The sequence below is a fragment of the Carcharodon carcharias genome, chromosome 11, assembly GCF_017639515.1.
Source record: "Carcharodon carcharias isolate sCarCar2 chromosome 11, sCarCar2.pri, whole genome shotgun sequence".
NCBI lineage: Eukaryota > Metazoa > Chordata > Chondrichthyes > Lamniformes > Lamnidae > Carcharodon > Carcharodon carcharias.
The window spans coordinates 71989123-72016933 of NC_054477.1; the positions used below are offsets into that span (position 1 = coordinate 71989123).

Below are 27811 nucleotides of genomic sequence, written 5' to 3' on the forward strand. Positions count from 1 at the left end.
AACTGCAAATTCTGCTTTGACCTTTGATCTATGACCTTCGTAACACAATGAGAACAAGGTACTTCAGGTGAGGGGGTTCAGTGCATGCCTGTATGCCTTAATCAACTACAAATCAATAGTTTACTTTAGGTACACTTATCTATTCCATTTCATATTTTGTGGCAGAAACGGTAAGCACCTGGCATAGAAAGTATTCATAGTACTTGTAAGAAAAGCTAAGAGTGGTAATGAACAACATGCATGATATATGAGCTTTCTTTGAACAGAAATGCATTTTATATCCATTACGCTCACTGGCGTTATAAAATAATTCCCAAATATTCACATTTTCAAAATGGGCAACTATTTTCCAAACTGAGAGATTTAATTCTTTGAACAAACAGCATGCTTGAGTCATAAAGTATGCTTTGTAGATGTGGGTTACCTCCTGGGTTAAGGTTGCTAACTTGACACGCACATGAAACATTTTTGTCTCTGGAACTGAGACAGATTGTTAATTGTTAACAAATATTGAAGTGTTCTACCTTATGGCACATGCACAACACTCAGCAGTTATAATAAAAGAACTTTTGACTCATGGCCATTTGAGCACATCCCACTTAAATCCACATCTATAGGCCCCAGATACTTCTTGTTTGGGGAAAAGAAGTGAACTCAAGCGGCTGCACTTTAAAAATAGGATTACTCACCATCATCTATGATTGTCACAACAATTCCAGAGCCAGTTATATTTTTCTTCCAAACTGGCATTACATTGATATCGAATCCCTTTGGTCCATTGGTCTGGCCAGTGTTGAACTGTAAAGAAAAATAATAACTGAGTTTTACAGATGCTTTGGAACACCAGAGCCCAGGAAGTTTGAGAAGAGATGACAAGAATTGCAAACATGGTATCTTTGAACAAAGCTAAAATCTCCCCAAGGCAATCAAGAGGTTTCAAAGTACTTGAAATGATTCTGATGAAAAGTACAATTGCACCTAGCCTGCCATCACAGAAAGTTTATCTAATATTCTACTCATGTGCTGCCAGTATTAATATTATATTACACTAGGTTTTCACAAAACTCATACGCATCTTGTATCTATATCCATAGCATCAATCATATTACAAAACAATAATCAGGGATTTTGTTTTTTTCAACATTGCAAATTGGAAATAAGGATGTATACATAGATGACTGCATTGGAAATATGTGAAAGGGTGTCAATCAGAGAGAATGGGAATCCAAATATTATTGGATGCCTGTAAAAGTATTAAAACAATATTTAATAATGAAGTTGACAAAATTGTTGCATTTTACTTGTGTTGATTTTACATTTTCAAAGACATGAAGATCTGAAATATGCAGTATTCCAATTTTTAATGATTGGGATGAAGTTTAGAATTTCATTAAAACAAAAATTGTAACAAAATGGGTAAATATAGTCCGAAATTTATACTGGGCTCAATTTTAATTCAGAGATGGGCTTGGTTGTTGGTGGGGTGGGAAGAGAGCTGTTGGGGTGGGGGAGGGGGGTGTGGCCAAAGCCAGGTGGCTCATCTGGATATCATGAACAGAGAGACCCAGAAGATTTTAACTGCCCAGCTTCATTATCATGTTGCAGCGCAGACTTCCACCCAAAGTCATTAGTTAGTCATTAGACACTTGTAAATGTGGGTTTGAGTCATTCATAGACAGCAGATACCAATGAGAGATGTCAGGTCTAATGTTGTGCATTAGAATTAATCATTACCAATTGCTTTGTCCATGCTCTCTTGTCAGAAGCTTTGGGAAATAAATCTGATCCAATATCAAACTGACTATGTAGGGGGCTGAGTGATAGATGAATGTAGACTCCAAATTTCTCAGAGAGGCAAGAAAGAGCAGAGTTCTCTTTGCCTATTTTTGGTCCATTTCCGTGCCAAATGTTGGCACCCAAGAACATCCTAGGAACCCAGATGGATCAAAAAATGGGACAGAATACTGTTGCATTCCTCCAGAATTTTTGAGAGCCATAATAAGGCACATGAAGTCACCCAAAACCATAACCTATTGGTTAACCTAGGGCCGAATTTCTGTGGCCTGATTTGGTTTGGAATGGAGGGGGTGGCCGAAAAACGGCGGCAACATCGTGCAGCCGAATATCCCAACTCCATTTCTGGTGTCTCCAATCTTTGTGACAGCAAGGGAGAGCAGGGGCCTCCAAACTTACCCACACTCCTAAAGAGCACAACTAAAGTAGAGAAGTGCTTGTTAAGACCTGTCTCTGAAAACATTTTGAAATCTTCCTGGAGGTGGCTGGCATTCAGCAGCTGTCTGTCTCAGACCCGCTGAAGGCAGGCAAGGAAAATGTCAGGGGCATGTGAAGGGGGCCAGAAAGTTTAAACAGTTAAGTGTTTCTGGTTTTCATTTGTTAAAGTGCTTACCCCTTTGAAGTTAAAGCAGCAGCAGCCCATCACAGGACAGGGGAGGAGCCAGCATTAAGAGCTTTGGCCAGTTTGGGGGTTCGTCATTGGCATTGCATGGACATCAGAGCAGTGGCGAAGCTCTTTGTACTCTGCCACCTGAGCACCAGGAAGGGTGCAGCTGGAAATGGGTGCTGCACACTCAGAAATCAAGGCCATTGGAGATAGGGAGCAATGGGGCATCAGGAGACCAGAGGAGAGGGACAAGGACACAAAAGAGGAGGTACCATCCTGAGCACAGGATCTACAGGCAGAGGCGAAGATACCCGGAGGTGACTGAGAATCAGTGCCAAAGGAGACTGCAACTCGCTAAGTGGTTGGTCATGGGTACCTGCGTCCTTGTCACTATGGATCTCTGAGGCGCCTCACAGGTGGCTGCAGATCGGTGCATCACCCAGGTAACAGTTACCCTCTTTAACGTGATTGGACAACACATCAGATTCACAAGTGATGGGGAAATGTAGGTTGGAGAGCACTAGGTCCTGTGCACTAACCAGTCAGGTGATGCCCCAAAATAAACTTCTGCAAGGGTCTTGGTCATAACATGGCCCTCCAGAGAGTTATGGACCTTGAGGATGGTGAGACCCTGGTGGGAGACAGTTCATCGGGGGAGGAGCAGGAGTTAAGAGAGGAGGGGAACTGGAGACTGAGGAAGTGACAGAGAAATGTCCCTTTGGCAATACAAGGTGGCCTTCTCCTGACAACCTCTGGAAAGAAGACCTTTCCCTTATGGGTGCCAGGCCTCTACCTCCCCTGTGACGTCTCAGGTCCCAGTGGTGCAGTGGCAGGCTTTGGATCAAACTCTTTCTCTCAGGCCACCCAGCAGCCTCAGTGATGGCTTTCTTAGGTATCTGAAACCTGCTTCTGTACCCGCCTCCAACAGCTTTAATTGGACAGGAAACCCATCTCCATTTCAATTAAGGCTCACCGTTGCAAAACCCTGAATTTCAGTCAGCTTCCCACTGGAAGCTCGTTTCTGATGCAAGTCCAGACCTGGCCCCTGTTTCCTGCTTCTTGGGGTGAAAATCCAGCCTCTGTTGTTCAGATACTAATGCAGAAATTTAAGTATGCCCAAAAATGTATTAATCCCTGTGTGTTAATGAATCGGCCTTATTATCATTGAGTTGGTGAGCTGCAGATAACAGTTGGGATCCCCAGGGAGCTTACAGTGAAGTGGAAACAAAGCTTGGGTCATAATGCCAATAACAGCCCTCAAGTAGGTCATTAAAAGATGAGTGGGAAGTGGGGCAATTAAGAGGGAGAGCTATTGGGGATGGCCTTGATTTCTGAGTGTGCAGTACCCATTTCCAGCTGCACCCTTCCTGGTGCTCAGATGGTGGAGTACAAACAGCTTCGCCACTGCTCTGACGTCCATGCAATGCCAATGACAAACCCCTGAACTGGCCAAACCTCTTAATGCTGGCTCCTCCCCTGTCCAGTGATGGGCTGCTGCTGCTTTAACTTCAAAGGGGTAAGAATGGGACAGAGGGCAATTGATTGGGTTAGGAGAGAAAGAGATCAGGTTGGGAGAGTACTGGTGGCTGGGAGGGAGGGTAGCAGCTGGTGGTGACGGGGAGGTCAGATAGGATAGACACACATTGCAATAGTGACATAAGTGGTAGTTGGCAGTGTTACATGGATCCAAGACAATTGAAATCAAAACTAAGACTTTTCCTTGCAGAAAGGGCTTACTGACTTAGTAGAGTCAATACTCCTCCACTTCACCAGTGTCTCAGCTATCCCCATTTATAGGTGTACAAATACCCATCACCTGTTTAACAACATAATTGCCATTAAATCTTAATAATGTAATTGGCAATAATATTGACAGGCAATAGTTTGCCTCATTTTAATGTGGCATTGTGAGGAGCATTTCTGCTCTTTGGTATTTCAGGTAATTATTTTTTTTAAACATTTACCTTGTTTGGTGCCAGAAGCAGTTTCTTTAAATTGTTAGGCTATCTGTAGACTTAGTTTTGGTGAATGCATCCAGTGCTGGTTGCCTCAGGACAATCCAATATTGTACAGGAAACTTTAAACAAGCAGTGGGCCCTTTAAATGCAGATGTAAAGTAGCTAATTCCTGTTTCAGGACAGTGATTTTTTTTTTGCTTATGCCAATTTGGTGAGTGGTGTACTTCTAACCTGCGTGTTATTCTTGACTGCCATATTCGAGACTTAGGGAGCCACTTAGTTTCCCAAAGAAAGAGCACAGCATGGTCCAATTTCTAGACCACTAAAACTAAACACACTAGGTCCCTAAGTGAGTCCGTCAACATATACACATCTGCAATATGAAGCACGACCGACTTTTAGAGATGTAAGGAATAGACAACTCAAGACTGTTTTATAATGCTTTCCAACACACCACTGATAAACATTTCAAATAGGTGGAGTGACTGTTGACAACCTTGGCTCACTTGTTTTTCAAGAAATATAAGTTTAGTGAGTCTCCCATTAGCCCTTTTATAGCTTACAGAACTGAAAGTACATATCCATACTTAGCTAGTGAAACCTGGAAGGTTCAACCATTGGTTGATACTGACTTGGTTGATCGAAGCAAGGAAAGCAGTGAAACCCCAAATTCACCGCAAGAACTCTGCATTAGGGAGGGGAGAATATGCAAGAATTCCTGTTCCTGTTGCTATCTAGAACTTAAAGGTGCATTTGGGAACATACTACATACATCTAATCAAGCCTGCAGAGTTGAAGGAGGTGCATAAATGAGAAAGTCGCTAACACGTGTAGATCTACGCATCAGTAAAGGAGTGAAGGAAATTGAGTAGAGGTCAAATAGTTTTCTGAAAAGTATCAAAGTTCATTTTTGCTCAGGAATTTTGGTCTACTAGAAATGTAGTATGCGAAACTCCATACAATTTAAAATTAATCATAATATCTTGGATTTCCAACATGGAAATGCGAACACAGATTTCCATTCAATTACATCGTTTTAAAAATTTCAGCTAAACTCATTCACAGTATAATTTTACAGCTAAACTATAAATTCTACAGATCACTTAAGAAAATTGTCCTTTTATTCTTTCTGCATAATGTAACATCCCCTGAACTCTGCAGCTGTCCTCTCTGTTACCCCTGCAACTTTGATCAGAAACTGCTGGGACCTCCAGAGCACTGGAACAACTCACTGGAACAACAGACCCAGCATTTACAGGTTCCAGGTTGCTGCGGTTAGGGTAGCAAACTAGATGTGGATTTTTTTCTTTAACAGCAGCAGGAACAGAGTGAGAGGAGGACCTGCTGGTAATTTGGAACGACTGGGCAGCACGCTACTCTGCCACTGTGTTTTGCGTATTTTGAAGGCTCCTTTTGAGAGAACGGGGTTGACAACTACCTGCTTGCCAGTGGGGGTTGCCAGTTAGGCCAAATACAGAGCCCGTTAAGGGCACTCTTCTGACAAATCTAATTTCAAAGATGGCAGGTGCCCCCCATGTCCATCGCTGAGGCCGAATCTCTGCTGATGGATGTAAGTGGCCTTCCACCGGCAGGCCGGGGCGGGGTGTCCAACAATATCTCCATTCATACCCCCCCTCCCCCACAGCCAGATTGCTAGGGGGTCACAGCTTCAGCCACAGGCTATCCTGAGGACTGGTTTCCAGTCTACAGTGATGGCCTGGCAGCTGTGACCACTTTTTATTTCGAAAATTTGAAAAGTTTTCAGAGGGCTACCTTGGGCACTTCCCATTTCTGACAGTGGGACTGCTGATCGTCCAGTGCTGGACAGCCTCCTATTGGCTCTCTAGACCTGGAAGCCTGCCTGAAGTTCTTGGACGGTCTCCCCAAAAATCTCTCCCTCGGGATCCTGGATATTACCCAGATGGCGGGATCAGGATCCGGGCCAGAAAATTCCACCACAGGAGAGCTCTCTTTGCATTTCAACACCTTTAGGTACAATTTACAGCTGTGGTAATAAACTTGTGTCCACTGGTAAAATAAAAAGCACAACCACCATTCATTAAATTTCCTTCAGAGTATAACAATTAGAAAACCCTTCACTCCAGCTGAGACAGCTACGTCACTAAGACATCCCAAGAGGGTACACTATCTACCATTCTGTGGTTTGGTGTGTTGATGCATCAAATTACTACATTACCAGGCGACCATTAACGATTGCTTTAACAGTAATACATCTTTATTATGTTCCTTTTAATTATATTAAAGGGAACATAATAAAGACATTGACAGGCCTGTAGCACCTGCTTTTACTCAGAGTACCAGCTTATTCCTGTTGCAACCATAAAGATGGAGCATACAAGGAACGGAAATCATGTGGGCTCTTGAACCTGGTGTAAATCTGGATCCACCTGATATCACTTTCCAGATGATCCTGCCAAAGAGTGTGGAGCCAGGTAGGGCAAGATTTCCTGTACCTGACATGGGAAAAGAGTATGCAGCCTAGTCTTATCACTGAAGAGTTCCTCTTTAACCTAAAGGTCCTTCAAATATGTCTTCAATGTTTGGGTGGTGGATTCCAGGCCTTGCTCTTCAGGTGGATCCCCACTTTCTACTTTGGTAGGCACATAGCTGTCTTTATACAGTGTTGCAGCTTACTGAAGTTCCATCATGCCAGGAACATAGGAACTAGAAACTTCTGTTGGGAATCCCTGAACTGCTCAACTTTGATGCTGTCCACCCCTTATAAGGTCCTGGGTGTGGGTCCTGATATTATGTCCTTTCTGTCGCACTTCTGCCAGCACTACAAATTTTGGCCTTCAGAGTGCTTTTTTTTAACAAAATGATCCTTTCTAATCAAATTACACATATCTGGTAAATTTGCTTTTGTATTATTACCATGAAAGTCTCCTGTCTGATTGTCAGGCTAAAACTGCAGTAGTAATAATGATGATTCTAATGGAAATAATATGCTATTTAGAATGTTTAGAAAGTACAAAACATTCATTGATGCTGGTCTCTTATGAAAGGTTTTCTAAGTGTCTTTGGATCTCTGTATTAGTGAATTACCATTGAAGCAGATTGAATAGGGCTGAAATTGGCTGCCAATGTATTTTGCTTTATCTCTGGAAGGTTTTATGTAATAACGACACATGAAAGTCATAATTATTCCAGATAATTTTTGGCTGGTCAAACCCAGGTCAAAGCCTGCAAAATTATGCTGCAGTTTGGAGCAGTTGAAAACGGTGGGCACACTGCTTCTGGCTACTTTTGGTGCAACCTGTGCGGTACCCCATGCTTGGAAAGGAGCTAGCAAGGGTGTGCCCATTCATGCACCAGAAGCATGCAGAGTGGGTAGATCCTGACAGCAATCAGTCTCTAAGGCTGATTTGGCACATATTCTGCCAATTTGGACCTTGCAGGTCCAGTTAATGCTCCCAGTTAAACATGTACTTAGCTGTAGGAGGGGCCACCCCACTGGGGTTAGTTAAAGAGCTGGCCATCCAAGTTTCAGATGCTTTTGTCTTACTTTTGCTGCTGCAATGTTTGTGGAAGTACTGTGGCGTGCTGTTAGAGAAGTTTTGGTGACTTGTTGGATTTTGAAAGGAGCGTTGCTGCATCCTAACAAGGAGCTCAGGGGAGTTTTCTGTTCCGTGTGCAGAAAGCCTGCTAGAGATATGAGGGCTATACTTGCAGTTCCTCTCGGGCTGCAAAATGACAGGGACATGGAGCATAGGCAGCAGGGAGGGGAAGTGGAGTGTACAGAGGGAGAAGGTTGGAGGGCTCTACCCACTGAGGGTCTTCAGGGAACACTTCTCCATCAAAGCCTGGAGCAATAGCTGAGGTCCTATGATTCAGAAAGGAGTTCGGCACTGAACAAGTGAGTCTGGCACTGCCAGTGGCCACTGCCAATGGATGCGTTCCATTTTTGTGCATGTGGTTCCTTCCAGAATGGAGTAGGCAACATAGCCAAACGGAGTGGGGACTTCATCATCTTCTCACTTACAGGCATGTGGCTTTGCCAGGGCAGCAGGATTCCTAGTCATGTAGGGAAGCATTGACTGCATGCACGTGGCTCCAGCAGTCTCACAGTAAATAGGGAGATGTGCTGGAATCACATGGCAACCACTCCATCAACATGCAGTTATATGCAACCAAACACAGATCATCATGTTGATGAATACCCGCTATCCTGGCAGCTGCAATGATGCCATCATCCTAGGAAGTCAGCTATTCCCTCACTTGATCTTTGGACCACCTTGACAAACTAGAGGCTAACTGTTGGGTGAAAAAGGCCACCCTCTATATCACTGGATCACAACTCCCCTTTCCACTGAACCCTATAAGGGCAGCAACCTGTAATGACACAAAAACGGAAAATGCTGGAAAAACTCAGCAGGTCTGATAGCATCTGTGGAGAGAAAAACACAGTTAACGTTTCGAGTCCGAATGGCTCTTTTTCAGAGCGGACTCGAAACGTTAACTCTGTTTTTCTCTCCACAGATGCTGTTAGGCCTGCTGAGTTTTTCTGGCATTTTCTGTTTTTGTTTCAGATTTCCAGCATCCGCAATATTTTGCTTTTAACCTGTAATCTGTAATGATAGCTGTACAGCAACATGCAACACCATGGAGCAAACCATTGATGTCCTAAAGCAAAGATTCTCCTGCTAAGACTCTGCTTGTGGTTGGGGGCAGTACTCAGCAGAGTGAATGTCCAAGTTCATAGTAGCCTGCTGTGTCCTTCAGAACTCCACTGTCATGAGAATGCAGCCTTTGCGACCAGGGATTCGGAGGCCAACTGTGGTGGGGGAGGAGGAGGAGGGAGAGGCATCCAGAAGCCCTTCAATTCAGACAGGATATCCATGAACAGCTAATAGGATTCTGATTCCCAGATAATGTCACCCCAACATCACCATTGCTCCACAAGTTCCCAGCCTTTCCCAACATACCACCATAGCATATCCTGGCTAAAGCCCTGAAATAAAAGCCAATAACAAAAAAACTGTAACAACTTTATCTACCAGCTCATCCAAAAACACATACAAAACAGAATTATTTCACCCATGTGCATCCCCTTAGTATCCGTCTTGCTGGTGTCTTTGTCTGGTTTAGTGCTCTGATGCAATGCTTCACCAATGGCCTCAGCAAGGCTGGGGTGAAGCTGCTGAGTTTCTCTGGGAGAGATGCAGATGGCCTTGCAGGAAACACTTGAGCTCTCTTGGCCTTCAGGGTCCAGCTTTGGACAGCACCACCTCTACATGGAGGTAGCAGCCTGGGATCGGCTGGCTGAGGGGCAACAGCAAAGGCATTGGTGAATTAGCAGGGATGGGAGCATGAATACTGTCATCCTGAGAGAGGATGGCAGTTTGTGTGCCACAGAACCACTTGCACTCCCTTGGGAAACATTTTCAGCAGTCCTAGTAATCTGTTGGATCACAAAGTGTTAGACTTCTGCATAAGCCTGCAAACCCCTTTGAGCATTGGTATCTGCAGTGATGAAGGCAGCTGTCTGAGCTGCTTGGCATCAAGAGTGGATCTTATAACCTTGGTTTGAGCTTCTGCTGCAGCACTGAGCCTTTGGGCAGCTTCTGCCTGTGTTGCAGTGGAAGCTGAGAAAACAGCCATCAGAAGCTGCATCACAGATGGGTCAGCAAGTGGAGTCATGGAGTGGATCACCACTTCCATACTGGACAAACTCTAAACCTTACACAAAGCCATGTGCCCAGTTACTGCCAGACTTTTCTATGCTCCTTGACAGTGATATCAGACTCTGTGGCAGGCCTGTCAATACATCAAGCACCTCAGTGTGCATTTTGGTGTGTGTGCTCATCAGCCCTCTTCTGTATGACACTCAAAGTCCTCATCTGAGTTCCCTGCAGGTGAACTCATCTGCCACCTCAGCTTCTGGGGAGCTGGCAGATGAACTGCCCTTTCCTCCTACCTTAGCTGCAGCCCATTTGTGCTTGGTCACTTACTATGTATCCTCTAAGGTATGTACCATTATCTGAACTTGTGGCTATGAATGTCACTTCAAGTGGGGGTGTTTCTTCATCAGAGATCTGGTGCTGCTTTCACCCTTCTTCATGAGGCTGCAGTGATTGGCCAGGAAACAGTTCCTGGATAGATGACCTTGACTACTCTTGTGAGGTCATTCAACTCCTTGCAGCATAGTTGTCAGGTCTTCAGAGCCAGACTCCAGAAATAACCACCTGTCCCATTCTGTTCTCAAGGCATGCCTTAAGGGTCTCCTGACCCACCACAGAAACAAAGCTTCTCTCCTCTTTTTCACTTCCTGTAATAATACCTTTAGCACCACATCGGAAAACCTAGGAGCCCTCTCTCTTCCTTGTCACTCCATTTTCTGTGCTTCTCTTTGTAGACAATTCCTTCACAGACAATCTGCAACAGCTTTTGTATAATGAGTGCAGCTCCACATTAATAGCAGCAGGCTAGCTGTTTGGCCCTCTGTTGGGCATAAAGGCAGTCAGCAGTGCATTTGGTACTAGACTGCATGCTGAAATCAATGAAATGAGAGGCATTATATCTGGCAGCCTCACCACCTGGTTTGGGCACCCCCACTACTGCTAAAGGGCCTCAAATGGACCAAGGGAATGCAGACCACCTGACACTACACGCAGCTAGTAAAATACCAGTGGTAGCTGGTTGGCAATGGGCACAGCACCCGGCACCATCCCTCCTGACATTACCGCACCTTCCCCCCCAACCACCATCCCCCCATCACTGCCTCCCAGCCTGCTGACCGGCAGGTGTAAAATTCCAGCCATGTATTTCCAACTTCAAGCACCAATGCTTGATGGAAGATTGGATTGAGGATAGAGCTGAGAAACTGTGACTCCAATGCCCCTTGATCTGCATGTATTTCAAATGCAGCTCCCTACAGAGAGTGTGATATTGGTGAATTTATCTTTATATGCCATAAATTGGTTGGACTTATGCAAAAATGGGAATATCATCCTTTATATTGGGCGGCTGAATTATATGTGCTGTAATTGAATACAGCCATCTAATGGCCAGAAACAGAATGCAAATAAATCTCACCATGTGATCTGAAATATTCTGGAATAAAGCTTGAGATATACTGCAGACAGTCTGTAGACTAATGTTTAAATTGACTACAAACCATTCTAAGCAGTCAGATAGAAACAACATTAATCACAGGGATGCATAAGTCCAACTGTTACACTTGCAGCTATTGGAATGGCCAACTTACGTTTCAGATTTTTGAGATAGAAAAATCTATACCGGAGACTCAGGTCAAAAAAGAATCAAAAGACTAGTCTGGGCCAAAGCTGAATTTTTTCTTTTAATGTTTCCATCTGTTCTGATTAGGTGAAGTACTTCCTTATGATATAAACATTTATAAGATTCCATACCCTTCTCAGAATATCACATCAGTGAGATCATCCCTTTATCTGTAATGTCTCCATAAATAGATTCCACCCAAAAGTGAAGGAAGTTAGCAAATCCAAACTGAGAGTGTAAGATCTATTAGGATGCAAACACAGGGTGTTCTTGGAAAAAATAATAGCCTCAAGTCAGAATTGTCATGATATGCAATATGTGTAGTGGAGGCCTATAGGACTTAGAAGGAAGGACTGTAATTGAGGAATGTAACACCAGACGCCAAATTCTAAAACAGCAAACTAGGATTAAACATACTGGATCCTCAGAACTTAATAATGATTTGAGGGTTAAATCAGGAAAAATAATCTTCAAGGATTAATGTTATGTACAGTCAAGTCAACAAAGGGCTAATAACTTAGGCTAGATGCATTAGGAAGTTTTAATTTTAGTCGTAAGAAAGGTTCAAATAATTCAGTTTGCAAGTAATAAACTTGGTTAGGGCTGATTTATGCAAGACTGCATCAAATCTACAAATTGAAGTCAGTTTGTTAGCTTCACACATATAATATTGAGGATATTCAGAATTAAACTGATATTCTTATCATTGAGACAAAGTCTCAATGTTTTGATAATCTGAGGGTCATTGAAACTGAAAAAAAGAGTAATCTGTAAGCCTGCTTTGCTCATTCCACTTCTAACACATCTATTGGGATGTCAGTTAGCTCAGTTGCAGAGTCATGCCAACAACATGGGTTCAATTCCCATACCGGTGTAATAGTTCATGGAGGCCTGCCTCCTCACCTTGCCTCACACTTGTGGAGTAGTGCCCCTCAAGCAATATATAACCAATTGTCTCTCTCTAGTGGCGAGAGGTGCTTATGGTCCTTTGTGGACGATAGCTAATTACCTGGCTTTTCTTATTGGCCAAAAGTTATATTAAAAATGGCAATCCAAGTATTGAGAGTGCATTTCAGCTGACAGCAATGAAATTCAAAGCCTAAAATTGCTCTGTGTTTTATTATATTAAATGTCTGATACATAGAGCACATTTCCTCTTAAGTGTCACATTTACTTTCTACAAGACATTTCCACTCTCACTCTGTTGACGACACCCCTATTGTTATAAAATACTATTTCTGCTGACTTGTTTTGAGCAACACCACAGTATGCTGATTACATGTTAAAAGTCTTGTGTGTATCGCACACTTCCTACAAGTATCACATTTATTTTCTCTAACATTTTCTCTGTCACACTTTGTTGATAACATCATTACTATAAATTAGTGTCCTCCAATTCATTGCAAACAATACCATAGGCAATCTGCTAAATATTATAAAATAAATTTCAGAGTAACTTGCACAGGAGAAAATCTACAGATATTTGCAAATTTAAAGGCATAACTGTGCATAAGCTAACATCTCCCCAAACCCAAGCCATTATTACATAAGTTCATTATCACTATAATAAATTATCCACAGTCATCTCCACTACCCTCTGCCAATTAAATCATTTTTATCACATGGGAGTTCCCTCATTATGTCCTTCTCTTCAAATCTTATCTACAACCATATTTCAACTGTGCCATTCACTATGCTACCATTTCTAAAGAAATATTTCATTCAAACATTACTATTATTTTATTGTCTATTTTTCAGAAGAATATTTAAAAGGGGTTGGGATTTTGTTATTTAACACATAATTGATTACAGCTGCAGTTACTTCCAAATTTTATAGCTGAATAGCTACTCAGTGACATTTTGGGCAACAACACAAGAATCTCATGATACTTCATTTCAGATCATGTAAGACTAGTCTTGTATAACATGTGTATAGTCAAAATACTATTGTCTAAGTATTTATCAAGCACCTGATCAAAATTAAGCAAAATGATACTGTATATGCCTTTGAAATTAATAAACAGTGGATAAACCTGGGAGGAAGATAATTGCATTTTGATTACTGCATCATTAATCAATAATGGTTCCTGATTATTTTAGTGTGACAATATATAATCATTGCATTTTAATTATCATTTGCATTTTGTTTAAAAACTCCCACCATGTAATGTCCTCAAATTTACATGACAATTTTAGTTTCTTTTTAATAAATGCACAGGATGACTAAGTAAATGCCTTAACATTCTTACTATAGTGACTCTATAGTGACTCCAATTAATCCAATACATTTTATTCACATAATACAAAAAAGTAAGCTCACATAAAACCAAGTCAAACATAGCAATGAGGAAATGAGATTGAAATGGAAAGCTACAGACAAAAAAAATGTTTGGCAGAAGCCAAGTTCAATTCCTGCTGGGGGCAAGTAGGTTCTACTAATACTAAACAGATACTTCCAGTCAACACAGTACAGCTGGAATGTCCTTGGAGAGACTCGATTTTTTTGTTTGCCACCATTTGTCATCTCCTGTTCCCAGAGATCAACAATTTTCAGCATACAGATCAATATTCTCTTAGCTCAGACCTAATCTAAAGAGAGTTTCCCTGTGTTTCACCTTGGCTTACACCTAAAGACAGACTTGCTCTTTTCTACAATAATTTTGCTGGTGTGTGACAGCAATTTTTCATCCTTTGGTCAAAATTGGTGACAAAAGAGGGAATTATGGTTGCTGACATATCAAATGATAGATTTGACACATGGCATGCTGAGCTGGGAGTATTCACGTGCCAAAGTAGAAAGACAGATAAGCAGCCTAATAGCTCTCCTGACATTGCTGTTTTTTTAAAAAAAAACACAAAACAACCCACACTGAATAGTTTTTTGTAACTTTCTCAGGAAAGCAAAGGAAACTGGGGCCTTTTGGGCCAAAGCGAGTATTTCCCTTAGCTCTGAATGACCAATTTAACTCTCCTTCTGTCAGCATGGCATGGTAATCAATGAATCTGGTTAAGAAATATTAACAAATAAAATCAGCAAGAGTGGAACAGATGGGACTTGGAAATGAAGTGGGCAATTTCTGAACAACATTACTGAATATGGCTTCAGAGGCTGCAATAAAACCAACATCACATTTTAAACAGATCTTAATATGTTACCATGATCAACGTATTCGATCATTCCTATTAAGTAACTGTGGTGCAATGACACAAAGGATCTTTTTATCACCATGGTTGAAGTAAATTATTTCTTACAAAAGCCAGTGTCAGGTTGGAGATACAAGGCTTGTTAGTTTGGTACTGGGGCAGAAATAGTGGCCTGTGTACCACAGGGCATAGCTCCAGGCCTAGGCTCAAGTTACATCTTTACACACAAAAGCTTCTTTCAGAATCTAAACTAACAAAACAAGGAAGATTTTTTTTAAATTCCTGCATGGCTTCCTTCATAGCATGTGTTCACGTTTAAAATCCTGACCTCTGGTGCAGTGGCTTTCCACGAAAAGCTCATTTTTTAAAAGTACAGTTTTTATCAATGTTCTAAAGCACTCTTAAGTTGCATCATTTTATATCATCTGGTGTAAAGATTATAAATATGAATTACAACATAACACTGACAGTGGTTTCCAACTTTTAATTTGAAATTTTATAACATTCATTTCACAGGTAGATATAGTAAAATTCTGAGAAAGTCTAATTTTGAATGACAGTGATCCTTAAAGGAACCACTGCTACAAAACAAAGTGCTGTGAGTGATAAATTTATCTCTGAACAAAGTGAATGCAAGTCCTATTTTCCACTGGGGTACAATACCCAAATAATGTCTTCAGCTTTGTATTTGATAATATTATGGTTCAACTGATAATTTTTACATTATCAGGAAATGTATAAATTAAATTATTTACCCCAGTCTCTCTCAAACATTGTAAAGAGAGAATTTCAATTTAGCAATCATGATTAATTGAGATGTAAATGGTATTGGTAATTACTTGCAGTCAAACTGATTAACTGTTCTGATAGTGTGCCCCCTTAAGCATGAGCACCCCAAGCTACCTCTCTATGTCCTTTGGACTGAACTGATCTTTCACACCTACTTCCCATATAAAAACGCAGCATAGCTATGGGGGAGGGAGTAGTTTAGGCCATTAATGCCTCCTCCAGATTATATGTCAGCATTTGTCACATCAGTCCCCCAGAATGTTTGATACTACTTGCTGATTTATTAAGTTAGTGGCTGTCTATTCGTAACTGCAATAATAGAATCAGTACATTTTTAAAAACTCCTTGACAGACAATTTTATTTTGGAGTTGGGGGTGGGGATGTGACCCTGAGTATCACCTTCATACAGCTTTAATAACTAGCATGGGGTGGTAGTAATTATTGATATTAACCATTAGTTTGTTGGCAGCTCTGAGAAGTAACAATCAAGCTGGTGTCTTAAATTTAAGCCTATGCAAACTGTGGCAAAAACATACTAATATGACTGCAGAACAAATGTTAAGAGCTGCATTATTAATGTAATACTAACCAGATGCTTTAAAAATAAAAACCAAATATACAAGGCTAAACAAAAAATAAAAGATCCTGTCTTATATTTTCTTCATTCTTCCATGTTCTCTCTTTTTTATTATTTTAACCTGAATAAAATTTATTTTCTATTCAATCTGACTAATTTATTTCAATCTTTTTAATACTTAAAATACATTTTCAGCAGCACGAGTATCTGTCTTCTGCTCTGTAATTGGGGAGGGGGAAGATGCAGGGTGGAGATCCTGCTGTCTTCCCAACTCCCCACGATCAGGCTTTGGGTGGGAAGGGTAGAGGGAGGCCTTCCCAATTGGAGTCCAATTGAAGCCCTTAAGTAATCACTTAAAAGCCACTTAAGGGTCTCACCCTGCCACTGCTGGTATTCAAACAGCAGGAGGTCTAGGAACTCACCATCCGTGAAGGTCATCTAGCAAGCCCTGTTGGATTTGCCTGCAGCCTAATAAGGGGGGAGGAGGGACCTTGTACTCAGGTACTCTGTGCCTGATTGAAGGGCTGGCATAGGGATGCACATGGCCCAAGGAAAGCCTCCCTCCTATTCATGGATCTCCCCCACCACCGGTGCCACCTGCAACTCCTGCTACCCCCATCCCTCCCACACTTAACTTTCTCCAGTATAAATCCCTGGTGATGGCCCGAGTGCAGTACTGAAGGTGGGCCACTGCTCCCTATGGCGCTGCTGGTACTGGAGAACTGCCAGCCTCTGACTGGCCACAGCTCTCAGGGCAGGGCTTAGGGGCTTGATTTGGTGGGAGATCCAATACTGTTCAGGTAAGTGCCTGATTGCTTTGGAATAGCATCTGGATTTCCGGAGATAACTGATGTAGGGCTCCCACCAGTTTTCCAGTGGGGGCGGGCTGCCCATCACCAACATTAAATTTCTCCCAACGTTTGAGGAAAATTATCTGAAATATGATGTTCACTATTTCAACACAGGCACGGATTGGTTTGTTTTACATTTGCTAATGCCTTAGCTAAATTGGCAGACAAAGACTCATCATATAAAAATACCAAGTGTAAAGCAACTAGTAGCCAGCAATAATTCTGAACTGTTGTGTTTTATAAGTTGTTTTTAAGCTCGTAATATTGAATGTGCCATCTCATAAAGGTTATACATCACCAAGTCACATTTATCGTAACAGAATGGACTCCAGAACATAGAAACATAGTAAGCCATTTTGCCTTTATCAAGATAGAAGGGACTCGAGGCTATTCTGCCATTCAACAAGACCTTGGCTGATTCGTAACCTAACTCCATATACCAGCTTTGCTCCATGTTCCTTAATGCCTTTGGATAACAAAAATCTATCACCATTTAAAATTTACAATTGATCTAGCATCAATTGCTGTTTGCAGGAGAGAGTTCCAAACTTCTACCGCCCTTTGCATTTGACGTGTTTCCTAATTTCACTCCTAATTTTTAACAATGCCCTAGAGCACCAACCAGCAGAAATAATTTCTAATTATCTACCCTATCTATTCCCTCTAATATTTTGAAAACTTTGATAAAATAGCCCCTTAATCTTCCAAATTGCAGCTCTCATTTGTGTAATCTGTCCTTGTAAATTAATCCTTGGAGTCCAGGTATCATTCTGCTAAGCCTACTGTTATGACTGGTGCAGTTAGTAAAGCGGAGTTATTTAAAAATCCCAGAAGGAAGCTTTAAACAACTGTCATAACCTATAATTTTAAATGTTATGTTTGAGATGCGACTCTAAATTCAGGCATCAGAGCACCATTTCTTGAGGCCTTACATTAAACTGATTGAAACATTTTATTAATTTATACAGGTTGAAATATATACACATTGCTATAAATTACTAATATCATAATTTTTAACAAATTCCCAAACTAATCTCCATTAACGCAACAGCAATCCATAGACTTAACCAGATACCAGGCAAAGCATTTTCACCTTATGAATTCAAAATGAGATTATTTTCATTGTGGAGCCAGTTGGAGAAAGGTGGAGGCTTACAGGTGCCTTTTGATTTCACATTGCCTCTGCTCACCCAAAAACTGCTGAAATTATACTTACCAACAATGACTGAATTCAAATTCTCATTGTCTCACCAGCATCTTTGAACTTCACCTTTTAACAATGAACCCCCATTCATTGTCCCAATTTTATTAGCAGTTTAAACATATTGCTTGGTATCTGCTAGAAAGGCGTCAAGTTTTCAACCCACTTCTTGAATGCTCTATTCAAGAAATGCAAATATACAATATCTCTCTTCCATATCAAAACTAGTACACATCAAAGCACCCAGACTAGCTGACTTTAATCTAATTAAGACACACTCACAGACTAAACCTCTATTTTAAAAGGAAAATATTTTCCAAAATGCTATATACATTAATAGCTTCATGACACCTACACTCAAGTTACATATATCCTTCCCTGGCTGTGGTGTCCAGAATTGCTCACAGCATTCCAGATGTGATCTAAGCATTGTTTTGGAAGCCAAAAAATAACTTCTAGCTCCTCATATTTTAATTATAAAGGCCATTTGATTATTTTCTGTACTTGTTTGTGGCATTTTAATAATCTATGTACTTGGACCATGTTACAATTATGAAGTTTATAAGATTATTATATTTTGAGACTGCAGCTTTAAATTTAGGGTGGGTGAAGGGGGTCATGTGACCTGCTCTGCTATCTACCAGACAGTAAGCCCGGGTGGTTTGATTGTTAGAAATCAAAGGAAGGCTCAGATTGTTTTACTGAGAAGAAACTGAGAAGGTATTTAAGCTTAGAGGCAATCGCAGCTGTCTGAGTTTACAAAGAGAAGTCTTTTAGTCTCCCAAAGTCCCAGAAAGGTGTTGTTGGTATATGGGTTGTGAAAAGTTGTGAGGTAAACTCCCCATTTACTTCTAAGATGAAAAGGAGTTAGGATAATGGATAGCTAATTAGCACATCTACTTGGATGCAAGGTTAATTTGTTTCACATTGCCATGGGGAAGAGGGCAAAGGAAGTCATTTGTGAGATCAGTAGAGAGAAAAGGCTGGTTGGCTCTGATAACTACAACACCTGGATGCAGAAAGGAGACAGCCTTTAGTCAAAGAGACGCATCCTGCTGACATTCAAAGATTTCTGGAGATTTGTCCTGGCACAGCTGGGAGAAAGGAGTAGGTGGGGGCAGAGAGAAGAAGAATTTTGAATCATGCTTTACTGATGGTGCTTTCTCTGAAGGCTGAGGAAAGTGCCTGGAGATGCTCACTTAAAGTTATTATTTGGTGGAATGGGGATATGGGGACCCACTGGAGGCTGGGAGTAACTGTGGACTGCTTAATTCTATAATTCCATGGGGAGTGCAATGTGTGATAAGCATAAAAGACCTCTCTGTTGTTTAAAGTATAAGTTGTCTACAAAAGGAAAGTAATGTTTAGTCGTTAGTGCTTTTGGTAATTTGTTACAGTAAAAGTTTTAAAATGTGAAATCTTGTCATGACATTCTTTCAGCTAGTAACTGGAAGTTCGAGTTCCTTTTTAAAAATTACTACGGAGATCCTAACAATCCCCAAGTCTCTTTGGGCCTCCACTTTTTCTATTCTTTTACCATTTAGAAAGTACTTTGTCTAGATGTCAAATGGATGACCTCACATTTGCTTACAATGAAGTCCATTTGCCACAATTTCTCCCATTCACTTAATCTATTAACATTTCTTTGTAATTTTATTCATCATCTACACTGCTTACAATGCTGCCTCTCCTTTGGCAAAGTTGGATTTGTGGCTTTCTAGCCCATCGACTAAGTCGTTAATAAATTTTGTGACTAGTTGAGGCTTCAGCACAGATTCTTGTAGGACATCAATAGTCACATCCTGTTAACTAGAGTATCAGTCATTATCCTTAGTCTCCATCTCCTGCTACTCAGCCAATTTTGTGACTAGGTCAACAGCTTATCTTCAATTCCATGAGCTTCAATTTTAGTTAACAGTCTCTTATGAGGAACTTTATCAAATGCCTTTGGAAGTTCATATAAATAACATTCCCCTGTTTACAACTGTAGCCAACTCTTCAAAAAAGTAAGTCAGGTTCACAAGGCATGACCTACCCAATGCAAATCCATGCTGGCTTTCTCTGATCAGCTGAAAATTTTCAAGGTGTTCAATTTCCCCACAACAGTGTTAAGCCACCTGGTCCATAATTCCCAATTTTACCTCTATGGCCTTTCTGTCGAAGGGTCATGAGGACTCGAAACGTCAACTCTTTTCTTCTCCGCCAATGCTGCCAGACCTGCTGAGTTTTTCCAGGTAATTCTGTTTTTGTTTTGGATTTCCAGCATCCGCAGTTTTTTTGTTTTTATCTTGGTGAACAAAAGACTTTGTGGGTGGGTGGACGTGTGAATTGGGGGTGGGTGGATGAGTGAGTGAGGCAGGTGGGTGGGTATGTGGGTAAGTGGGTGATTGTTTGAGTTGGCAAGCGGATGGGTTCAAGTGGGTGCATGGTTTGAGTGGGTGGGTTGATAGGTGAGTGGATGGGCGGTTGGCTGAGTGAATGGGTGGCTGAGTGAGTGGGTGGGTGGGTGAATGGATGATTGAGTGGGTGGGTCGGTAGGTAGGTGGGTGGATGAGTGAGTGGGTCAGCAGTCAGATTTGGGGTGGTCAAGTTGGGGGGTAGTCAGGTCGGGAGGTAGTTGGGTTAGAGAGGGTTGTCTGGTGGGGGGGTTGCAGTTGGGTCAGGGAGGTAGTCTGGTCGGTGGGTATTTAGGTTGGGTCAGGGGCTAGTCAGTCAGAGGGTGGTCGAGTCATGGGTTGGTTGAGTCAGTTCAGGTTGGGGTTGTTGGGGGGGTTTTCAGTTGGGATGTTCAGTTCAGTTCTGCTGGTTAGTCTCTGAATTACTCCAAAGATTAAATTGTGTAACATTTCCAGGCTAAATATCCAGGTAAGTCCTATGTATCTGGCCCAAGTTTCTGCCCTGGGTTAAGTATCGGAGACACTCAGAAAGGGCCCGGGCAGCACAAATCAGCTCATCTGATGTTTAAACTTCTCACCAATTCCAGTGCATATGTGCATGGCAGGACTTCCACAAAGTCCTGATGCACAACACAGGCTTAAATCCAGATTTCACTACCCCAGAAGATTAGGGTCAATATCTAACTTATTCCTGCACCCAGTCCCCGGCTGTGCTGCAGCTAAATGCAGGCCAATTCAAGAACATAGCTGGGTGCCTTGAAACCTCCAAAAGTGTATTGTTTCTGAGTGCTTGCCTTTATAATTCAACCTGACTGGTGTTGTAGACAACTTCTTGTCAGTGTTTTTATCTTACTCTTTGTGTTCCTGGTTGCTGATTGCAGTATCCCTTGATGACTGTGGATTCCATCAAGAGTTGAGGGGAAAGTGGGTTAAAAAAGGGGGAGGGATCAGGAAGAATCTGTTCTCCCACATTGCGAATCATCTGAAACAAAAACAGAATTACCTGGAAAAACTCAGCAGGTCTGGCAGCATTGGCGGAGAAGAAAAGAGGTGACGTTCTGAGTCCTCATGACCCTTCGACAGAACTGAATCATCTGTCTTGTTCACCGATACTGAATGGAACCAATAGTGACCATCGAGACATCTGGAACCCAGATCACTCCAATTACTGTGCTAATGACCAAACAATCCTGAAGATGTCATGTAACTTTAAAAGATTGAAATTAAATTGGGGAAAACGCATTGCCTATTTCTGCAACTACAGTACTTTTAAATTTTTATTAATAAAATGTGTTCAAATAAAGTGCTTTAACAACATTGAGAAAAAATAATCATGAGATGTGGGCATTGCTGGCTAGGCCAGCATTTATTGCCCTTGTTCAGAGGGCATTTAAGAGGCAACTACATTGCTGTGAGTCTGGAGTCACATGTAAGGGCAGCAGATTTCCTTCCCCAAAGGGCATTAGTGAATCAGATGGGTTTTCACAACAATTGGCAATGGTCATCATTAGACTTCTAATTACAGATTTTATTGAATTCAAATTTCACCATCTGCCTTGGCAGGATTTGAACCCAGGTCCCCAGAGAATCACCCTGGGTCTCTGGGTTACTAGTCCAGCGACAATACCACTATGCCATTGCCTCCCTGGTATTATCAGTAAGATCTTATTAAAATGTCAAAATCTCTTGCTTAAAAAGACCTCAAAAATGCCAATGATTCTTGTTGTGGCTTAGTACTAAGTATCATAATTGATTATTCATGAACCATGAAAGTTTTAAACATGTGTGACGACACAATTATATTTATATGAAGTGAAAGTGTTTGTCAACATAAAAATTTGCTCAAATTTAGTATGAATTTTGCTCCATCCTAACAGTTACTGTAAGAAAATATAATTTAATTTTTCATATTCAACTTTGCCATCCAAGCACCTAATTCATTTGAACATGGTCTGCTGAGGTAATGTTGCTAAAAACATTCATGATACAATCTCTACTGTCAGCATAAAATGCTTACTGCAATAAATACAACTTTTAAAAAAGGTGTGAAACTTGTATATGTTAATGTTCAGAGGCACTGGAAGTTAGCATACAGGCTCAACAGGCTGTAAGGTCTACTTCTGCTCCTATTTCATATTTACTTATCAGCTCCACATGGGAATGGCGAAAATATGAATGTGATATTCCTTATGGACAGAATTTTGCCTTTGTTGGGTGGACTCAGCGGGAGCGGGCGGGGGCAGGGGTGGTCAGGAAGCTGACTGCCGCCTGCGATTGGCTCCACACTGCGATTTCACGCTGGCCCGCCTTGCGTGGATCGCGAGCAGCAGCGCTGAGCACTGTCTGTGCGAGCAGGGAGAGGAGGGAGAGCTGGGCCTGGCATGCAGTTCATGCATGCGGGTGAAAGAGCGCGTCAATCTCCCTGAAGTACGGAGCTGCCTCAGGGAGATTGAAGTGCTTTTTTAAAAAATTCATAAAGTTTATAAAAAAAGTTGAATAAAACAAGGCCCCTCATGTGACTGTGTCACATGAGGGGCCTTGTTTTATTCAACTTTTTTTCAACTTTATGAATGACTGTGTCACATGAGATGGGACATGTTTTTAATTTCAAAATAAAGTTTTTATTTAATTTGTTTTAGCTTTAGGAAGCCTCATCCTGCTCGTGGATGAGATTTCCTAAAAAATGTAAAGGCCGCTTGGCCTTTTTGCCTGTCCGCTAACCATTAGGTTGGACGGGTAGTGTTAATTTCAAGTTAATAAGCTTGTTCATGGCCGTAATAGGCCTTTCAATTATCAGTGGCCATGCAGCCAAATCCAGCTCGTACCTGCCGAATGAAATATCGAGTGAGGACGATGTCTGGATGCACGCCCGACGTCATCGCACGTCATATTATGTTCGTGTGTCGGGAGCTGCCCGCACGCTGAATGTAAAATTCTGGCCTATGTTTTTATAATTCTGAATATCCAACCTTTATTAAACAAACATTTTTAAAAATTTTCTGCATATATATTTAACAAAGGCTAATTTAAAAAAAATATATACTTATCCTTTCATAGGATTTGGGCATTGCTGGCGAGAGCAGCATTTATTGCTCACCCCTAATTGCCCTTGAGAAGATGGTGCTGAGCTGCCTCCTTGAACCACTGAAGTCCATGTGGTATAGGTACACCCACAGCACTGTGACAGAGGGAGTTCCAGTATTTAGACCCAGTGACATTGAAGGAACAGGGATATAGTTCCAGGTCTGGACGGTGTGTGGTTTGGAGGGAGACTTGCAGGTCGTGGTGTTCCCATCCATCTCCTGCCTTTGTCCTTCTAGGTGATAGAGGTCGTGGGTTTGGAAGATGCTGTCGAAGGAGTCTTGGTGCGTTGCTGCAGTGCTTCTTGTAAATGGTACACACTGCTGCCACTGTGCGTCAGTAGTGGGGGGAGTGAATGTTCAAGGTCGTGGATGGGGTGCCAATCAAGTGGTGTCAAGCTTCTTGAGTGTTGATGGAGCTGCACTCATCCAGGCAAGTGGAGAGTATTGCCTCACATTCCTGACTTATGCCTTGTAAATGGTGGACAGGTTTGGGGAGTAAGGAGGTGAGTTACTCGCCACAGGATTCCTAGCCTCTGACCTGTTCTTGTAGCCACGGTATTTATATGGCTAGTCCAGTTCAGTTTCTGGTCATAGCATTCCCTGTTCTAAATATGTTGGGAAAAGTTTGATTAGGCTGGTTCGTGAGCATGGGGATCAAGATACACAATCACCCTGCAGCTAGTTCAGTTGAAACAGGCAGCATGCAAACTCTGTGCTGTCTGCTCACCAATGTAATTGTGGTTTGCAGCCCAACATGAAATTTGCTGCTGGCTGGCTGCACATTCAGCAGGGATCCAGGTGTGTGCGTGTCTAGCACGACATAAAGCTAAGCTGAGCTTCTAAACGGTAGCCTGCCCTCCTTAAAGGGGAAATGCTCTCAGGCTGGTGCAGCAAAGTCAAGAATATGTCTGGTAATGGAGCAACAGGCTACACAGAGGGCACCCAGCTTCACTGCCATGGCACTGGAGGCCTTACTCCTGGAGGTCAGGAGGAGGACAGAGGCCATGGCCAGGAATTTTTGGATGTCGGGGTTTTCAGCCTTACCACCTAAAATATTGGTGGGGAATGCATCACTGCTGATACCGGCTGCACTGCAGCCATTTAACACTCAGCAGAGTGTTACTTGGCTAAGATCAAGACTTCCACTCCCATCTGAGGAGGACATCTTGCCTTGGAGAAATGCCGGCTAATCCAATTGGCCAGCAGCTCTGTAAACCCAGCAGCACCATTTGGCCAGTGACTAGTTTCATACTGTCAGTTCTTTCACAGCAGTTGGTCAACACAATGCTCACAGAATTGTTCAGAATTATATTCTTTCACAATTTTAAATGTCAGGGTGAATCTTCCCATACTCTCACATTGTAGCTTAAAATATTTGGTATCAAGGAATAATGAAGCTAAGATATTCAGTGGCATACACCATGCATTCTTTCCCGGCCTGCTTAAAATTGAGCTTCATCTGTTATGGAGGTCAGGTGAAGAACAGGTGAAGGAGAACACCAGAAGCTAGGGCAAAAAACTTGCAATTGCACAACTTTTATATATACCTTCAAATTTAAAAACGTAGTAATGCCCCCTATAGGTGGTTCACAGCTAAGAATTTTTTTCAACACTTCATACTGAGTATAAGCACAATGTTCAAACGGTTAAAACAATCTGGGTGGTGTTAAATTAATCTGTATTACTGCAGGGAACAACTTCTTCATCACTCAGATTAGGTATTATATCAGCTTAATTTTTCTGTTATGTGAAAATATTTTTCACCAATGACTAGTCTGGAACATTTACTTTAATTGTACATACAATTCTCTTTACTTTTAGATGCACAGGGTTTTTGGCAGCCACAGAAGACCGCAAATTTAAAGATTGCAAAATGTTTAAGGACTTCAGTGAGCAGTTTACATATTGTAAACTATATAAATCAGCAAATGAAGCTTAAGCTGCACAAATATAACAGAAAATTAATATCTGAGTTGTACAAAGCACCAGGAAACACATATGACATGTACATACAGCAAACACAGGTTATAAACTGTAACAACTGCATGCATCAATCATAAAATGCATTGGTACATTACTTAAAGTTATGCAGGGGTCTTAGCTAGCTTGATTCATAAAAATAAATTACTGAAAGTAGTATTTGTGTATTCAGAAAACATTTAATATGAAATTTAACTGAGTTGAAAAAAATTAGTCCTCATTAAAGGGAAATAAAATGATTAACATGGATGATTAAATAAGCAGTTTCACCACATTTATATCACAAAGTGTAATGCAAAAATAAAATAACATTCAAGTGGAATATTTTGTGATTAATTAATTAGGAAATGCTTTCTCTTTCAATTGTTTATGCCTGCTTGGTAAGGATAGATACCATCAACAAAGTGTCAAAGGTTGTATAAAAGTTAAGCTTGTGTTTATTTGCTAACCATAATGCAGTTTTGATTATACAAGATGGATCACTCCTGAATTCAAACATTTTTCTGAGCCCATGTGTATGTACATCCACTTATAGCTTGCATGTTTGCATGTATAGCCAACCCCCTTGTATCCATATTTGCATATGTGCATATTCTGTTGTATCTATGCGCTCAGGAACTCATAAGTAGATTGTGTTTCAAGGGTTAATTCAGGAAGAAATTAATAAACTGGTGATGCAGTGCTTACCAGTTCCCACTGTGCAGGCCACATAGGGTCATTAAACTGAAGTGGCTTTCCTTTTTTATTTTCTGAGTTCATTACATTGAAGATTGCTTTAGGGATAACATCTTTCTTCTCTTGCTCTGGAAACCACACAGAAAGATCAGTCACTTCTTATTTTGTAATTTAAATCTAGCAAAAAATGAATTTCTCAATTAATCGTTAAAACATTTGAAGGAAATGATACAACAAATCTGCTGACATTAAAATTCCCCAGAACTTAAAAAATACAACTCTCCTGCCACACACATGCATACAAAATAAATTTCTTTGGCAATATAAGCTAGGAATGGCACAGTGCCTTGTCGTTGTACAAATGTTTAATATCTTGGTATCAATTCCCTGCCAGCTGTTTTAATAGGTAGTTAACCCTTTTGTTATAAAAGTTTCATTCTTTTGGGACAAAATTAACAGTCATTTGGACTGGTGTGGATTAGCTAAGGAAAGCCAGCGCAGATTTGTTAAGGCAAGTTATGTTTAGCTAACTACTGAGGTTTTTGATGAAGTAACTGGAAGAATTGATGAAAGCAATATGATGGATGTATATGGTCTTCCAAAATGTCTTTGATAAAGTGCCACTTGATATACTTGTCAGTAAAGTTAAAGTTCATGGAAAAAAGGGACAGTGGCAGCATAGATATGAAATTGGTTAGAGAGTATAGCTGATTGGTTGTTTTTGGACTGGAATTCCCTGGGGATCCAATAACTTGGACTTGGGTGGGCAGGGCATAATTTCAAAATTTGCAGGTGACACAAAACTTGGAAGTATAGTATTAATTGTGTGCAGTTGGTGGGTATTAATTGGTGTTTCAGTTGAGCCCATAGAAAGAGACACAAATTAAAGCAGTGGTTCTTGTGTTAGGAAGTGTACGCTTATGAATTATAATTCTGTAAACAAATATGAGTGTAAAGATTGGCTCCAGTTCTAACTTTCACCCACGGGCTTGCTGGAATAAAACATGTAGCAGAGGATGGTCATCTAAAAGGTGCAGGTTTGAAGCAAAGAAAAAATTCAGACAGAAAACTACATTTCTAGTAGCAATTGTGAAAAATGGCAGAAAGCAAGTGTAATTGCTGAGTCTGAAACATAGGATCAGTGAAAGAATGCAGTGATATGTGGACATGGGTTATGTCCCTACCAAAGAGGAAACAAGGTGTCACACCCTGCCAGGAGCAAAATCAGAAGTATTTTGTGGGTTAGATACCCATCAGTTGGATAATCATGAAGGTTTGAGCATTTTATTAGAGTTCTTATGAAATTTACAAGAAAGATACTCTGTTAGATGGCAATGAGGAAGAACAGAAAAGTGAGGAAGATGGTCACAGATTCCTAGAGGACTTAGAACAAGCTGAAGGAATGATTGGGCATGTGTCAGATGAAATTTAACCCAGAGAAGTGTGGAGTAATATATTTTCCGTGGAAGAAAGAGCGGAGAGTAAGCTAAGCTAT

The 27811-nt window shown here is 41.2% G+C and overlaps 1 protein-coding gene across 3 annotated transcripts in view; it reads right to left on the reverse strand.

Annotated features, from left to right (window-relative positions):
* The window catches only part of LOC121284474 (PC3-like endoprotease variant B), an 893918-nt gene that overhangs the window by 455487 nt on the left and 410620 nt on the right, over positions 1-27811 (reverse strand). For all 3 annotated transcript variants that reach the window (XM_041199978.1, XM_041199979.1, XM_041199980.1), the window contains exons 5-6: positions 26329-26444; positions 690-798 (exon numbers count right to left, since the gene is read on the reverse strand). In XM_041199978.1, coding sequence (XP_041055912.1) covers positions 690-798; positions 26329-26444 — 225 coding nt within the window. The remainder of the gene's footprint in view (positions 1-689; positions 799-26328; positions 26445-27811) is intronic.